Source organism: Rhincodon typus, chromosome 7, assembly GCF_021869965.1.
Source record: "Rhincodon typus isolate 14 chromosome 7, sRhiTyp1.1, whole genome shotgun sequence".
Lineage (NCBI taxonomy): Eukaryota > Metazoa > Chordata > Chondrichthyes > Orectolobiformes > Rhincodontidae > Rhincodon > Rhincodon typus.
Genome location: NC_063338.1, coordinates 68,404,158 through 68,422,401, shown reverse-complemented (window position 1 = coordinate 68,422,401; position 18,244 = coordinate 68,404,158). Strand labels below are relative to the sequence as shown.

General features: G+C 41.3%; 1 protein-coding gene across 1 annotated transcript in view; it reads right to left on the bottom strand.

Moving 5' to 3' along the window:
- The window catches only part of thsd7ba (thrombospondin, type I, domain containing 7Ba), an 886,244-nt gene that overhangs the window by 551,432 nt on the left and 316,568 nt on the right, over positions 1 to 18,244 (bottom strand). The window contains exon 4 of the mRNA XM_048599575.1: positions 958 to 1,759. Coding sequence (XP_048455532.1) covers positions 958 to 1,759 — 802 coding nt within the window. The remainder of the gene's footprint in view (positions 1 to 957; positions 1,760 to 18,244) is intronic.

Sequence of the window (18,244 nt, the reverse complement as noted above, 5' to 3'; positions counted from 1 at the left end):
AGGAAGCTGCTGGGACCATTGGTCAGTTAAGGAAAGCAGTCATCCCAGTTAGAAGGTCTGAAGAAGGGTCAGGACCTGAAACGTTGATTCTGCTTTCTCTCCACAGATGCTGCCAGACCTGCTGAGTTTTCCCAGCAATTTCTGTTTTTGTTTCTGACCTTCAGCATTCGCAGCACTTTTTTTTTCAAATGACAGGGTCACCTCTAGCAGTCAACAGTGTTGAGGCTACAGCTCCAGGGCAAAGAAACCTCAATAAAAGGGCAACATCAAAGGCAGGTCTGAGGGATACTGTCTGAGGGCATGTTAATTGAATACCAGAAGCACTTTCATGTGAGGGTAGCCACAGCTTCTGGGGATATCTCAGCATGAGTGATGGAGTGCCCATAAAATAAGGTCACACCCTCACACTCTACACCTTCACAACCCCACCAGGTTTCACATGAGTGTCTCTGTAGTATGCCTCCCATTCACCCCACCCCCAAATGAGGCAGCCAAAATGCCCATGGAAGGAAAATTTGTCCTTCAGTGTTCACTTAAGTGGGTCAATTGGTATCTAGGCTGGCATCTGAGTTGCCAACTTCCCCACTGTTGACAAATATTACAGCACGCAAAGGTGAAGCATCAGACTCCCCTCCCGAAACCTTCATTTTGTCAGGCTTCCCACCTTCCAACCTATTTCTGCAAGGGGTTGAAAAGGGTATTCAAATGAAAATCTTTAAAGTACAAATGTTTGTATCTCTTCCATACTTTTGTTTCATTTTTCAAATCGTGACAATTTTCCTCCCCATTGTTCAGAAGTGCATTAAACTGCAGTTAGTAAATCAACCTTTATCCAACTATAAAGGTGCAAGATTCCAAATATTTTGTACAATACTTCACTATTTGCTGCATGTGTTTACTCCACCAAACACTGACTAATGTTTGTCAACAAGTAAAAACCTGGAACAATCATGTTACCTTAGCATGGTGTTTTTTCCATCACTTCTCATACAATGCACATGTCTTGTTTGATATCCTATCTCTATATTCCATGCCTTGGAATGCTGGTGGATTGGATGTTTCACGTGATTCTTTCCTGACGATTGCAAGCTAAAGTTCAGAACTGTGTTGCCATTTTGCCAGATTTGTCTTTGGTGTGGCAGTGTGCAGTCACTCCAGGGACCTACTTTCAAACTGTACTGAAACTCATCCTCCCCAACCAAACAGGAGACCTGTATATCACAGCTTCTAGTTTCTGTTAGAGATGGGCAGGTATTACCTCCATACAACGGTGGTGATAATACCGAACGAACACGATGTTGTAATCCTTTCCCACAACCTTTGCTGCAGGTTGACCAGGTGGAGAACTCCGACACAACACAATCTTGTGGGCAGGGAATGAGGCAGGCTTGGTCCGAGGCAGGCTTAGGTATAAAGAATTCACAAATCTCGTCTAACACCAGCGACCGGTTGGATTTTCGTACACAGTGTACTTTCCTATGCTGCAGTCCCTGCTGTGCAGTGACACAGTTGGAGGTCCTTGGTTCAACTTTATTTGAAGCAATACGACGTGTACAATCTCCCCATTTTGAGAATTCCCACTCAAAAAGTTCCTGGTGCCAGTCGCACACCTTGAAACAGTCTCTCTGAATTTCTGGTCTCTCTTCATACTTACAGTGGGAATGGTGCGTTGTCCAACCTTCAATGTGAACACACCACACTGTTCTACTTTGTACTCCATTTGGACCACAGTCTTCACCAATACATCGACCCCACTGGCCTAAAAGCAGAAAACAAATTGAGTGATTCATCATCCGAAATGAAAGAGCACATAAGTTTTGGGTTCAATCGAATGTGGAGGCATGGACACTTTTGAAAACTGTGGTAACTCACAATAGACATAAGTTCCTTGAATAATCTGCATTTAGGTGTGCAAAACATGAAAATAACAACATAGATTATAGCCCTTAAAATTGCTAGGAAAACAAACACTTACAAAAGATGTGTTACATTGCTTTGTACACTGAAAAATCAAAAAACACGCTTATAAACCATTCCTATATTTCCTCTCCTTGATCCCAGGAACACATAGTCCTCAGATGTAAAGGAGATGAAAAAGTGAAGATTATGATGTTGGATTTCCATATCCTTTCCATTGCTAGAGAGACACAAATGGAAAGACCATTTACACAATTTGAATTCCAGAAAACTCTCACAGTATAACCAAAATATTCCATAATGAGAAACCAAACAGAAAATATTGGAAAATCTGGCAGGTCAAGAAGGCTTTTTGAGGACAGGGCAGTTAATGGTCTGTCAGTAAAAGTGGACTAAGTTAGCAACATAATAGATTTTAAGCAAGCAAAAATGGAGCAGAAAGGTAAGGTTGGGCTTGCAGAGTATTTCCAGCCTTTTCTGTTTTACTTTGAGATTTTCAACATTGGCTAGACTTTCTTTTGTACATAATATTCCCTAAATGATACCAGAATTTTCACCTCGATTGATTGATTACCACACGTATCAAGATACCATGGGAGATGTTGTTTTGCATGCTATACAGGCAGGTCCAACCTAAAAAATGCATCAGAGTGCAGCATACAGTATCACAGCTGTAGATAAGGTGCAGAGGGAGAGATCAGAATTAGCATTAAAGAGGTCCGTTCAAAACAGTGGGGAAGACATTAAATTGATCATGGGAGAAAGAAAAGTAAACTTTAACTATCAAAAAGGTTTTGAAAATGTTTCTCATGGAAGAACATTTATGAAACTCAAAATAGTACAAGTTCAGAATAAACCAGGAAAGAAGGGTAAGAAATTGGCCAAAGGGTATAAAACAATGATTTAGAATTTTTTTTTTAAGCATACGTCAGATTGATGTTGAAGGATTTCTCAATGCTTCTCAAGACTCAATGTTTGGATGACTACTGCTTGTGACTTATATAAATGGCTCAGGTTCAGAAATTCAATACAAAATGAATAATTTGCATATGATGCCATATTGGACAAGGCTGTGGAATTAGACAAAGCAGTTTAGACATTGCAGAATTAATTTTAGAAAGTGTTTTGTAGATTGATAGCTAATGAAATTTAATCCAATTAAATGTCAAATTCTACATACCGGATGAGAAATAGATATTAATCTTATTTCTAACAACTACTGAGACAATGAAGCAATGCCCAATTGTAACAAGACACTGTGCCTTGCTTTTTGTTCATTTACAGGATGTGGATGTCACTGGCCAGGACAGCATTTATTACCCATCCCCAATTGCCCAGCCACATTGCTGTGGATCTGGAGTCACAGCCAGACCATGTAAGGATGGCAGATTTTTTCCCTAATGGGCATTAGTGAACCAGATGTGTTTTTCTGACAATTGACAATGGTTACATGGTCATCATTAGACTCCCAATTCCATATTTATTGAATGTGACTTCCACTATCTGCCATGGTAGGATTCAAACCCGAGTCCTCAGAACATTACCAGGGTCTCTGTCAGTAATACCATGAGGCCATCACATTCTCCTGAAAAATGGCAAGTAGTATTCCTGCCACACAAGTGCTGGAAAATGACCATCTCCAACCTAACCATTGCCTTGACCTACAAAGTCATTCCCTTGGTTGAATCCCTACAATCAACATCCTGGGGATTACCATTAACCAGAAATTGAACTGAACTATAAGCACTGTGGCCAGAAGCTCAGAATCCTACAGCCAGAATTCACCTTCTGATTTCTCACAGACTGCCTCCGCTTCCCCAACGCCCCCCCCTCCCCACCCGATCTACAGTGCATAAGTCAAGAATAGAATGAATTACTCCCCACTTGCCTGGATGAATACGGCTCCAACAGCATTCAAGAAGCTGGAGAACATCCAGGACAAAGCAACCAACTTTAGTGGCACCACACCCATAAACATTCACTCTCTCTCCATCACTGATGCTCAGTAAACAGATCCTTCCAAATCCACAACCACTACAAACTCAAAGGTCAAGGACAGCAGTTAGATGGGAACGCCAGAACCTGCAAGTTCCATGTCAAGTCTGATTGGGAAATATATTGCTATTCCTTCAGTGTCACTTGGACCAAGTCCTGGAATGCTCTCTCTGAGGACATTCTGGGTCTATTTACTCAAAATGGACTGCAGTGGTTGCACCACCTTAAGGGAACTAGGGATGAACAATAAATGCTGGCCCAGCCAATGAAGGTGACATCTCCTGAATAAATCATAAAACAAATTCCTTCAGAGATAGTAGGAGCATTTCTGAAGAAGGGTCTAGGCCCAAAATGTCAGCCTTCCTGCTCCTCTGATGCTGCTTGGCCTGCTGTGTTCATCCAGTTCTACACCTTGTTGTCTAATAAAACAAATTCCAATCAGTGTGGTGAAGTATTTAAGAAAGATGTTGAAAACGGTTTGGGACTCTCAATGATAAATGCGTACAGTCAAAGCTGACTAGCAATCAACTTTAAGCTATGGAGCTACAACAACAAAACAGAGCAGGAATAATCAAACCATAATTAATTCTCTGATCTGTACCCAGTTCTAGTCACCAACGGCTCACGCCATTAAAGTAACCACAAGCATTTTATTTCTCAATGAACATTTTTTTTCTAAACCCAAAAACAGTTTATTCTATTTTGCATGTTAAACATATATACCAGGGGAATAACTGTCTGACTGGCTATCTTTAAAGAGGATATGTTTCAGAAACAATTAAGGTATATTCCCTTAAATGGGAAAGGTAGGACAAACAAATCCAAAGTTCCCTGGATGACAAAGAAAGTAGTAAGTAACATTAGAAAGAAAATGATTATGACAGGTGTAAGGCAGAATATACAACTGAAACCAAGAGGAATACAGAAGGTTTAGCAGGGAGGTGAGAAAGTAAATAAGATAAGCAAAGAGGAATCATGAATTAATACTAGCAGTTAACATAAAGGGAAATCCCAAAGTTTTCTCAATGCATATAAATAATAAAAGAGTGACTAAAGAAGGAGTCCAGCCAGATATAGATCAGTTGCAGATATGGGCGGAGAAATGGCAGATAAAGTTTCATCCAAGTAAGTGTGAGGTGCTGCACTTTGGGGGATCAAAAGTGAAGGGAAAGTATACAGTTAATGGCAGGACCCTGAACAGCATTGATGTACAGAGGGATTTTGGGGCTCAAGTCCATAGCTGCCTGAAAGTAGCCACACAAGTAGGTAAGGTGGTAAAGAAGGCATATGGCATGCTTGCCTTTATTGGTCGGGGAATTGAGTACAAGAGTCAGGATGTCTTCTCTGATGCTGCTTGGCCTGCTGTGTTCATCCAGCTCTACACTTTGTTATCTCAGGATGTCATGTCGCAGCTTTACAACACTTTGGTTAGGCCACACTTAAAGTATTGTGCTTAATTCTGGTTGCTGCATTACAAGAAGGATATGGAGGATTTGGAAAAGGTGCAGAAGAGGTTTATCAGGGTGCTGTCTGGATTAGAGAGTATGAGCTATAAGGAGAGGCTAGAAAAACTCGGGGTATTTTCTCTGGAGTGGCAGAGGCCGAGGGGAGACTTGATAGAAGTCTATAAAAATATGAGATGCATAGATAGGGCTGACAGTCAGAATCTTTTTCCCAGATTTGAACTGTCTAATAATAAGGGCATGCATTTAAGGTGAGAGGGGTCAAGTTCAAAGGAGATGTGAGGAGAATTGCTAACGAATTGTCTTGCTAAAGAAATTTTGCAAAGATAAGCCAAGCATTATGAACTTGTCAGATTAACTTCCTTGGTGGGGAATCAATCATAGAATCCCCAAAATTTGGAAGCAGGCCATTCAGCCCACACCAACCCTCCAAAGAGCATCCCACTCAGACACACCCTATCACTGCACTTCCCATGGTTAACCCACATAGCCTGCACATCCCTGGACACTATGGGCAATTTAGCATGGCCAATCCACCTAATCTGCACACCTTTTGAATGTGAGAGGAAACCAGAGCGCCTGGAGGAAACCCACGCCGACACGAGGAGAATGTTCAAACTCCACACAGACAGTTGCCCAGGAATGGAATCAAATCCAGGTCCCTGGTGCTGTGAGTGTTAACTACTGAGCCACTACACCACCCAAGCTTCTACAAACAATTATTTGGCGTGGAATTAGTACTTACATGGAAAAAGATGGATTGATTAGGAAGAGTCAGCACAGAGTTCTAAAGGGGAAATCATGTTTAAGTAACTTACAGGAGTTTTTTTGAAGAGGTGACAGAAAAGCTTAATGAGTGTAACCCTGTTAATGTGGTATCCTTTGATCCAAGTGCCAATCAATGACTTAGTGAGGGAAATTGTAAAAAGTCAGAAGTCACACGACACCAGGTTACAGTCCAACAGGCTTATTTGACCACTCCAAAAGCTTATGATATCAAATAAGCCTTATGGACTATAACCTAGTGTCATGTGACTTCTGAATTTGTCCACCCCAGTCCAACACCGGCATTTCCACATCCGGAAAATAGTAGATCATTGTATGAAAGGGTTATCAGCAACATGACTACAAAATTGGCTGAATGATAAGAAAGAGAGAGTAGAGGTCAATGGATATTTTTCAGGCTGAAGGAATGTTTGAATTGGAATTCCCCAAGGATCAGTATTGGACCCTTGTTTTTCCTGATATACATTAATGATCTGAATCTTGGTGTGCAGGTGGCAATTTCAAAGTTTACAGATGACACAAAACTTGGAAATATCACAAATTGCGAGGACAACAGTGTGGAACTCCGAAAGGACATCGACAAGTTGGTGGAGTGGGTGGATAGGTGACAGATGAGGTTCAATACAGAGAAGCATGACGTGATGCACTTTGCTAGGAAGCACTTTGAAAGACAATTAAGAATAGGGGGTAGAATTCCAAAGGATGCACAGGCGAAAAATAAAACCTGGGTTGTATATGTGCACAAATCATTGAAGCTGGCAGAACAGGTGAAGAGACCATCTAATAAAGCATATGGTGTCCTTGGCTTTATTAATGAGGGCATAGAGTACAAGAGTAAGGAGGCAATGTTGAACTTGTACAAAACACTTGTTAGACTTCAGATGAGCTATTGCATGCAGTTATGGGCACCAGAATGTAGGTAAGATATGAATGCATTGAAGAGAGTGCAGAAGTGATTTACAAGAATAGTTCCAGGAATGAAAAACTTTGGTAATGAGCATAGATTGAGGAAGGTGGGGCTGCTCTCCATGGACTGCAGAAGGCTGAGAGGAGACTTGATAGAGATTTTCAAAATGACAGGGCTAGATAGAGTAAATAAAAAGATACTGTTCCTGGCCTATAAAAAGGAAAAACAATGAGAGGCCCGGATTTAAAGTGATGTGCAAACGAAGCAAGGCTGTTGCAAGAAAAAAAATTTTCACACAGCAAGTAATTAGGGTATGGAATGCACGTTCAATTGAGGCATTCAGGAAGGCATTGGATGACTATTTGGATAGAAATAGTGGGCACAGGAATGGGCAAAAACAGAAGATTGGTACTAGTTCATGATGCTAATTTATCATGTCGGTGCAAGCATGGTGGACCAAATGGCCTCTTTCTGAACCATAATAATCCTGTGATTGTGTGTGATCATAAATGCAAGTACTATAGTAGAATGATTAAAGTACTATTGGATCAATTCTCATCATATGTACTGAACATGAATTAAGTAAATCTGGTAATTTATAGGCACGGAACCTGCGATAGCATTAGGGTTAGGTGAATAGCGATGAAAATCTAACCAATGTCAGTGGAGAACCCCGAACTGAGTCTAGACTCAATATAATTCCTCCAAGACATAGTGAACTCCTTGTGATTTCCAAAGCTGTCTATCACATCGCTTCATTGTCAGGAGAACAAAGGATGCACAGTAAATATTGTCTTGCTAATGTTAGCCACATCCTGAGGAGGAGCATAAGAGATATTTACAATTTTTCTGTTATTGGGGAAATTCTTTTCCCAAAATTGCCCAAAATTCCCAAAACATGTTCAGCTCAAAGTAACCAAGAAATTGTAGTCGGTCTCAAGGCACATCTGGTGTGTCATTTGTTTTTAACGTTTTTATTTTTTGAAGGTAATTTTATAAAGCAAAAAGATTCACATTTTCAAGTCAATTTTTATATGCAATGATCAATTATTCTTTTCTTCAAATATTTTTGAAATCCCACAATGTTCAGTTGGAAAATAAAAATCAAATTTTAATTATAAAAGCTTAACACACACATCGGGGACTGATAAAAATCTACAGAAGAAATATGTTAGAGACAGGGAAATAATTCAGGTCAAGTTGTCATGGCTCACAAATCATGGTCACTACCTTTGGATTTACAAATATCTTAAATTTCAAATTTAATTTATTTGAAGTTCTTGTTATCTGTGTTAAAAAAAAACTAGAAGCAGTATGCTGATGGATAATAATTGTAGGGTTCTGACTTGTAATCAGTAATTTGCTAATTTTTAGGTGATTTGAATCACCCACAGATCCTTGGTTCTAGGCACTCGACTTATTTAGGGAATGTAAAATCATGAAGGCAGTAGACAGGTGTTTCAGGGCAAAAGAATCTCTGCATTTATTTACTATACAAAAGGCAAGTATAATACAGAAATAAAGCTAAACGCAATTGACAGGAAAATTGACACAATCAATTATACAGAGTGCAGTAATTAAATACGCTATTAAATTAAACTCAGATTAAACACTATTAGAACCTAAACAACAGTTTTAATCTCAGAAACTTTCATCGGGTTTCCTAACCTTGGGGTCCCATGCACAGTCACCATCCGCCTTCCCTTCCCTGCTAGGTAGGTCGAAAACTTTGGGGTCTGGGGAGTTTCAGCACTCCACTGAGGAAAACACATTTAAAGAACAGCTGGCTGTTGAGGTTCTTGCCGACGGTTCTCTTGGTTTGCAACAGGCCTGTGTCTGGAAGCTCTTGTTTGGTTGGCATCCCTCTCTTATATGCCCTTGTTGTGATGATGCCCTTGGTTTGGCTTCCCGAATCAGCTTCTGCGCTCGGCCTCCGTAGTTCTGAAGCTGCTCGTTGGGGCTAGAAGTCTGTAGGGAAACTGTTTGCGCCAAAGCTTGTTATTGAAAAAGCTCTCCCCCAGATGACAGTCATACAGACTCAGTGTCCCATTATCTCCCTTCCAATCTGTGTTGTGTTTCTGGTGTTTCCTTCTCAAGCCAATTGGCTTCCTGATAGCTAAGAATATGTATAAAAGAATTTTGATTGAAGTTATAAGCCCAGTATCTCTGTGAATTAATTTTGATTGAAGATAAATGTTCAGTATCTGTGCAGGATCCATAATGGCTGAGCTGGGTAGCCTGAGGTGTAAAAGTTGTTTTTGGGCTAGAGTGTTAGGTTAGGTTGATTGTTCTCTTAGAGTGGAGGTGTGGATTGGAATTTCACACTGAACAATGGTTCCAGGCAGCCATCTCTGTGTTTGTGTTGTTTTAGAACATAGAACATAGAATAGTACAGCACAGTACAGGCCCTTTGGCCCACGATGTTGCGCCGAACTTTTACCCTAAACCTAAGGTCTATCTAACCTCCACCGCTACCTTATACTATCATCCATTTGCCTACCTAATAGCTGCTAAAATGCCCCAATGAGGCCGACTTCACTACCCTCTCCGGCAATGCATTCAACGCCCCTACCACTCTCTGAGTAAAGAACCTACCTCTGATGTCACCCTGATATCTACCTCCTTTCAGTTTAAAACTATGTCCCCTCGTAAAAGCTACCTCCACCCTAGGAAAAAGTCTCTGGCTGTCTACTCTATCTATACCTCTGATCATTTTGTACACCTCTATCAAGTCACCTCTCATCCTTCGTCGTTCTAAAGAGAAAAGCCCTAGCTCTCTCAACCTTTCCTCGTAAGACCTTCCCTCCATTCCAGGCAACATCCTGGTAAATCTCCTCTGCACCTTTTCTAATGCTTCCACATCTTTCCTGTAATGAGGTGACCAGAACTGGACACAATACTCCAGATGTGGCTGAACCAGGCTTTTGTATAGCTGGAGCATAACTTCACGGCTCTTGAACTCAATCCCTCTATTAATGAAAGCTAACACACCATACGCCTTCTTAACAACTCTATCCACCTGGGTGGCAGCTCTCAGGGAACTGTGAACCTGAACCCAAGATCCCTCTGCTCCTCCACACTGCCAAGAATCTTTCCGTTAACCCTGTATTCTGCTTTCAAGTTTGTCCTTCCAAAATGAGTCACCTCACACTTTTCAGGGTTAAACTCCATCTGCCACTTCTCAGCCCAGCTCTGCATTCTATCAATGTCCCTTTGTAACCTAGAACAGCCCTCTGCACTGTCCACAACATGACCCACCTTCGTATCGTCCGTGAACTTGCTAATCCACCCTTCTACCCCTTCATCCAAATCATTTACAAAAATCACAAATAGAAGAGGACCCAGAACAGATCCTTGTGGTACACCACTCGGTTTCCCAGTGCTCAGCCCAGCTGTCTCTTTACTTTTAAAAGTTTTGAAAAGTCCAGGGTGTTGTCCAGTTCTTTGGATGATGGGGATCAATCCTACATATTGCATTGTGCTGCAACATAGCGTTGGTGGCATCCTAAACATGATGACCTTGAAGATGTACAACAAAGAAAATTTGGAACAAAAACAGAAGTAGCTGGAAAAGCTCAGCAGGTCTGGCAGCATCTGTGAAGAAAAAATCAGAGTTAATGTTTCGGGTCCAGTGACCCTTCCTCTGACCTGATGGTAGCTGGGAAAATGTTGGTTTATATGCAGAAAATAGGGAGGCAGTGGAGTAGGGAATAAATGATAGATAGAGCCCGAAGAGAGAGAAGAGCAGTTGGATAGACAAACGAGTTGATAACGATCAGGCTAGGAGAGTGAGTAATTACCCACCCTCAGTCACTAACCACCCTTCAGTCACTAACAGTCCCCATTAACAACTACTCTCAGTCACTAACCACCCTCAGTCACTAACAGTCCCCATTAACAACTACTCTCAGTCACTAACCACCCTCAGTCACTAACAGTCCCCATTAACAACTACTCACTCTCCTAGCCTGATGGTTGTCAACTGATTTACAGCATCCACAATTCTTTCGGTTTTTAAAGAAAATTTGGAGTTTCACTAGAATGTTTTTTCTATTCATTCACGGGATGAGGACATCACTGGCTAGACAGTATTTATTGTCCATCCCTAATTGCCCAGAGGGCAGCTAAGAGTCAACCACATTGCTGTAAGTCAGGAGTCACATGTAGGCCAGACCAGGTAATGATGGCAGTTTCCTTCCCTAAAGGACATTAGTGAACCAGATGGGTTTTTCCCAACAATCAACAATGGATTCACAGTCATCATTAGATTCTTAATTCCAGATATTTATTGAATTCCAACTCCACCATCTGCCAGAGATAGTAGGAACTGCAGATGCTGAGATAACAAGGTGTAGAGCTGGATGAACACAGCAGGCCAAGCAGCATCAGAGGAGCAGGAAGGCTGATGTTTCGGGCCTAGACCCACCATCTGCCATGTCAGGATTTGAACCTGGGTCCCCAGAATACTGTCTGGTCTCTGGATTAATACTCTAGCGATAATACCATTAGGGCATCGCCTCCCCGGTGTGGAATTTCAGTAATTATTTTAAAATGTTTGAAAAGGATTTTTAACAAGCTCCATCAATCGTAAATGGATTAATAAGAATTTAATTAATTAAAAAACACTGGACCATGTAACCCAGCAATTCATAAGCAAAGGAAGTAAAAATACAAAAGTCTTCAGCGATATACAGAGAAAACAAGCAAAGGAGCTATTGCAGTAAACAAGCTAGGAGAACTGGGAGGAGAAGGCAATCAGCACTCAAATGCAGGCATAAAAAGAAAGCAGGAACAAATGTAAAGGTTGCTGGAAAAGCTCAGCAGGTCTGGCAGCATTTGTGAAGAGAAATCAGAGTTAATGTTTTGGGTCCAGTGACCCTTTCTCAGAACTCAGAGTTCTGTTTTTGTGATAACAAGGTTTAGAGCTGGATGAACACAGCAGGCCAAGCAGCATCATAGGAGCAGGAAAGTTGATGTTTTGGGCCTAATTCTGAAGAAGGGTCTAGGCCCGAAACGTCAGCTTTCCTGCTCCTCTGATGCTGCTTGGCCTGCTGTTTTCATCCAGCTCTACACCTTGTTATCTCAGATTCTCCAGCATCTGCAGTTCCTACTAGTTCTGTTTTTGTTCCTGATTTACAGCATCTGCAGTTCTTTCAGTTTTTATAAAGAGAAAGCAGATAGGCAAAGACAGGGATACACCGAATTATTGCGAGACGAAGCAAATTGCAGTGGGAATTCAGTTTTTTGGTTTGACAAGAAAGGAGACAGGGCTCTTGGCTGAAACATACAAGCTGATTAAAATGATCCAGAATCCAAAAAGCTATATGAATAGTTCAGAGATGCTAAAATGTAGGGTTGTTTTACCAAAAGTAGTCAAACTGTGAACAGTGCTATTGCCTTTTCACTTGAAAAAGGATTCTAAAAAGCTACACAACCAGAACTGCCAGAGCCTCTGGGAGAGTGGTTACATTGAAGAGTGTTTTGGTGATGATAGTGGTACCTATTAAACTTGGAGGTGAAGGCAGCTGTTAGATTGGATGCCTGATATACACTGCATGAATAAAGAGCACCGTTGCTTTATACAGCCACACTACTGCAGAAGGTGATGCATGTGCTTGTAGTTGTGTAGGGCATATCATCCTATGACCAATTTAATGTGAAATTTGCTTTTTTAATTTAAAGTATCATTTGCCTGTTAATTCAAGTTTAATTTATTTTGAAGTTGTTGACTTGCTCGCTGAGCTGGCTTGTTTTCATTCAGACGTTTCGTCACCATGCTAGGTAACATCATCAGTGAGGCCTCCGATGAAGCGACGTTATTCTACTCCACTTGGAATTTAAACTGTCTGCTCTGTTATTGTGAGTAGTGTTATTTACGAGAGATAGTAGGAACTGCAGATGCTGGAAAATCTGAGATAACAAGGTGTAAAGCTGGTTGAACACAGCAGGCTGTAGAGCTGATGAAGGGTCTAGGCCCAAAATGTCAGCCTTCCTGCTCCTATGATGCTGCTTGGCCTGCTGTGTTCATCCAGCCCTGCACCTTGTTATCTCAGTGTTTTTTACGGTTTTGTTCTGTATGTGTTTGTATATGGGGCCCAATTCTATATGTTTGTTGATTGCCTTATGGGTTGAGAAACATGCCTCTAGGAATTCCTGTACGTGTCTATGACACATTTGTAATTATTAAATGCAAAAAACTAGAGGAGACCCACCACCTCATCAACAGCGTATTTGCAAGGAGTAAATTCACGAGGGAAGAAGAAAACAACAATCAACTTCCATTTCTGGATGTTAAAGATGAGTGAATGACCAACTGGGAGTTCCAAACCTCAGTATACAGGAAAGCAACACACACTGACCAAATCCTCAACTTCCACAGCAACCACGCCAACGTCCACAAACAAAACTGTATTAGGACACCATTTAAACGGGCCAGGACACTGCAATACTCCAGAACTATGCACGAAAGAAGAAGAGCACCTGTACAAAATCCTCGCTATGAACAGATATCCCCACAACTCCATCTGCAGGTGCCTACTAAATAGACAACAATGGGAGGACACAGTATGCTCTAACACACTGGTCACACTGCCATACATCAAGAACATATCAAAACTGACAACTAGACTGGTAAGACCACTAGGAATCATGGTGGCCCACAAGCCCACAGCCACTCTATGACAAACACTCACAAGGATTAAAGACCCCATTCCCACAACATGCAGAACCAATGTAGTTTACAAAATACCATGCAACAACTGCCACAAACATTACGTTGGACAGACAGGAAGGAAATTAGCCATCAGAATACACAAACATCTGCTAGCAGCAAAACGGCTTGACGAACTCTCCTCAATATCTGCACATTCAAACAATGAAGGCCATCAGTTTAACTGGGGCAATGTAACCATAGTAGCCCAAGCCAAACTTCAAACGCATGGGAATTCCTAGAGGCATGGTTTTCAACCCATAAGGCAATCACCAAACATATAGAATTGGACCCCATATATAAAACCGTACAGATCAAAACCGGAAATGACAGTACTCACCATAATAGACCGGACAGTACAAATTCCAAGCGGAGTTAAAAAACATCGCTTCATCGGAGGCTCCACTGATGATGTCACCTAGCATGGTGACGAAACATCTGAACAAAAATAAGCCAGTTCAGCGAGCAAGTCAACAACCTCACCCACAACCTAAACTACAAATTTTTGCTGAAACCTTAATTTATTTTGATTCATGTTATAGGTTATTCATGTTTATTGTTTCCCTTTGGGGTATTTATTTTAAATTATTTGTTCATGGATGAGAGGACAGTTGACTGAGTCACCTTTTATTGCTCATCCCTACTTTCCTTGAGAACATGGTGGAGAGTCACCTTCTTGACCCACTGTAGATTTTGGGTATAGATAGTTCCACAGTGCTGTTAAGAAGAAAAACTTTAAAGTAAGGTATATATTGCAATTTAGGGAAAGAAACAGTAAGCAATTAGTGGAGAGAATTGGGAGAACCTATTGAAATGTGATCTAATTAGAGTCAACCAAATTTTTAGTCAACTCCCTGAATAATGCTATATCAGTGCCCTTTTTAATTGAATAGTTACAAAGTAAAAACATTTCTTCTGAAGTTTATTCAGATTTTATCCTTCGCCACTCTTCTACTTATGCAAGGCATTTTAGAGCAGAGGCAGTTGACTGTATTAAATGGCACAGCAGACTGAGGCATGTTGAAATCTTGCTCCATGTTCTATACAGTTAATGAAAGAGATTTGCCAGGAGTGGCACTCACTTTGACTTCCCATTCAGCACATGAGCATCAATTCTGTGTCTCCCCCAATCACAAAACCAGTCAGGAGGACACCTCAGGGTAAGATTTGTGAAAACAGGCACAACTAAAATAGATGGTCTATGAACAAAATTGTTATACGTTTCTTTTTCATAAATAACTTTGTCTTGATAAAGCTACGTTAAGGAATTGGTCCAACACAAGCAAACTTCAGTCATTGCAACCAGTGCAAGTTTTCTTCATTTCACCAATTATCTATTACAACGCAAGTCTGATACTAGAACTCAGAAATATTTGCCTGTGAAAAGTATGAGCTGTACAATCCCATCTTCAGAATCATAGATTTATCATCACAAGATACCTGGCTTACACAATCAGAAGTTTATGATGGTATCACTTCACAACTATCTGTAGCTTATGCAAAATGAACTTTTTTAAAAATCTATCGAAGCAAGTGTTATTTCCCCCTTTTCAAATGTTTCTTATTCCTTGCATAGTTTCACTGTTGTAGATGTTTTCCTCAATTGTTTCAAATGTAATAGACATCTCTGATATTGTCATCCTTATTTCTTGAAAAAAAGAGTGGTAGCAACAAATTATAGCTGTCAGTATAAACTGAAAAACCATGTAAGAGATTGCATATAATTTGAATTAACTCCACAGAAGCTGGTATCCTGTCACTAAATCACCCTTTATTTATATGTCACAATACATTGTCTCTGACCAGCTAGCTCAAAGCCACCTCCTACAGGGAGGAGTCTTTTTGTGATGCCTGTTTATATCTGTCAGCCAGAGTTCTTTGGTGGCCCAGGTTAACAACCCCAATCAGGGATCTCATGCTGAATGGATCCACCTGGCCCTCATTCCAATCATTACAAAACCATTCCTGGCTGGACATGACTAGAAAGCGATGCTTGTGGAGAACAGCAATCCATGAATATCATTGAATAGAATATCTGACCTTCTCTTTATCTAGAGTATTCTTTGATATTTTTTGCAGTATTTATATAGAATGTTATTATTGTTACAGCCAGGTGAAGATGCGTGATGGGTTCCTCACCTTTTTTTTATTTACTTCTCAGTCAATCGTATCAATTTCTTTTAGCACTTAGGTATTACTGTTCAATTAAACTTAATTCATCAGATCAGAATTAAAAGAGCTCCAATTCCAAGATTGTCCTGAGTGAAAGATGGTGGAGCTATTAATTAACCATTAAATCTGAGTAAAGTACAAAAGCACAACATGAAACAATTTCACAACAACACAAATAATAAGCTTAAAAATGAGGGAAGGTGGAGGGTGTCTCTCCAGACAGGAAAATACAACTAGTTGCAGTTAAAAGTTTTTGGAGTGCTTGAATTGTGAGAATGAAACCTAGGTCCCAGTGATATAGTTGTCCTGTTACATCAGGAATGATAATATTTGCAGATAATCTCCAAATCTCAGTGAATGGAACTTTTGCATATTGCATTTTCATCGAGTTACTTCTGTTGAGAGGGAGTAAAGAGCTTTCAGCTGTTGTTGTTATCGTATTATTTCCTCTCTCTATTGCTTAAAGCAAACTACATAAATGCGATTCATTTCTATATTCCAAGTCTAGCTCCATTGTCTTTTTCAATCTGAACTCTCTGCAGATAACCTTTCATTTCCAACATGTTATTAGGTGAATGTGAGTAAAACAGGAGATGCAAATTTCTTAGACAACAAGGTGCAGAGCTGGATGAACACAGCAGGCCAAACAGCATCCTGCTCCTATGATGCTGCTTGGCCTGCTGTGTTCATCCAGCTCTGCACCTTGTTGTCTCGGATTCTCCAGCATGTGCTATCTCTGATTCAATTTTAACCCCACTGCAAAGCATCTTCTAAGGATGCCTAGCCTGAAGAAGTTACCCTCCTCCCTCCGGACACACCTCAGGGGATCTCTCTCCCACTGCAACTCTCGTAATCTCTTCGGCCTTGAAATTGCTCGACCATGTCCTGAAGCAAACCAGGTACTACAGCCACATCACCTTTCTTAGTACTTGCCTATGGAACCAGATCATCCCCAATGGACTACAGTCCACATTCAGGCCTTCCCAATTTGGCCCCAACCGTGACAATATCTACATTCATAGCATTGAGATCCTTCAGAAGCATTTCTCCCTGCGACTCCTGAAACACACACTCGCAGCAATGCGCTGGCATCTCCGTGCACTACAATCAAGCCTACCCCAGCTCAGAGCCTCCCTCTCCCAGGCCTGTTTTTTATTCTTCGTAATAGCCTCCCTGCTCCTATGATGCTGCTTGGCGTGCTGTGTTCATCCAGCTCTGCACCTTGTTGTCTCGGATTCTCCAGCATCTGCAGTTCCTACTATCTCTGATGCAAATTTCTTGACATCTCACCGAATTTCAATGTCTTTTGTTTAAATAGAGATTAAAATAATCTGTAAAACTGAACACTTGTCGCTGCAAGTAACAAGTATCCTTGAAGCTGAATTACAGAGATAGTTGCTATTGTACCCCGAGGTGCAGGTTTGAAGTGCAGAAACATCCTGTAAGTGAATCAGAGATGTGCCTTGATGTGGAGAGTCTGGCAGGTGTTCAGTGTCGAGGTCTGTTGATGTGGGGTGCGTGTGGCCAGTGCCCGTGGAGTGTGTCCTGGGATGCTGATGCCAGGTGTTCAAGATAGAGGACCAGAGGAGCAAGTGGCAAGCTGGAGTCTCCAGGTACCTAATCTGACTTTCTTGTCGAGAATTTTCAGAATTCATTTTTCTCGCAGCAGGTGGTAGGACAGGGAGCTGCATAATAATGAGGTGAGATGTACAGTTAATGAGGCAGACAACGAGCAATAATAGTTGCATTTCACTACTGCCTAGTTAGAATCTTGCCTTGACACCCAGAATGATCATCATAGAATCCCTACAGTGTGGAAACAGGCCCTTCGGCCCAACAAGTCCAAACCGATTCATCCTCCTGTAACCCACCTAAGTTCCACATCCCTGAACACTATGGGCAATTTAGCATGGCCAATCCACCTAGCCTGCTCATCTTTGGACTGTGGGAGGAAACCGGAGCACCCAGAGGAAACCCACGCAGACACGGGGAGAATGTGCAAACTCCACACAGACAGTCGGCCAAGGGTGGAATCAAACCTGGGTTCCTGGCAGCGGTGCTAACTGCTGAGCGACCGTGCCACCTATTGTATTTGGAAAATGCAACTATTTGTTCCCAATGTCACGAAAGGCCTCAATTGGCTTCCCATATGATTCTCCAAGATTTCTCACAACAGTCCACTTTGACGAGGCCCCTAGAAAATTCCATCCAGTAATTCCAATGCAACCAGTTTTGTATGTTCTATGTTTTGGCTGCCCGAGCTAGTCAGGTGATCAAAACAACCACTTTAGTCAG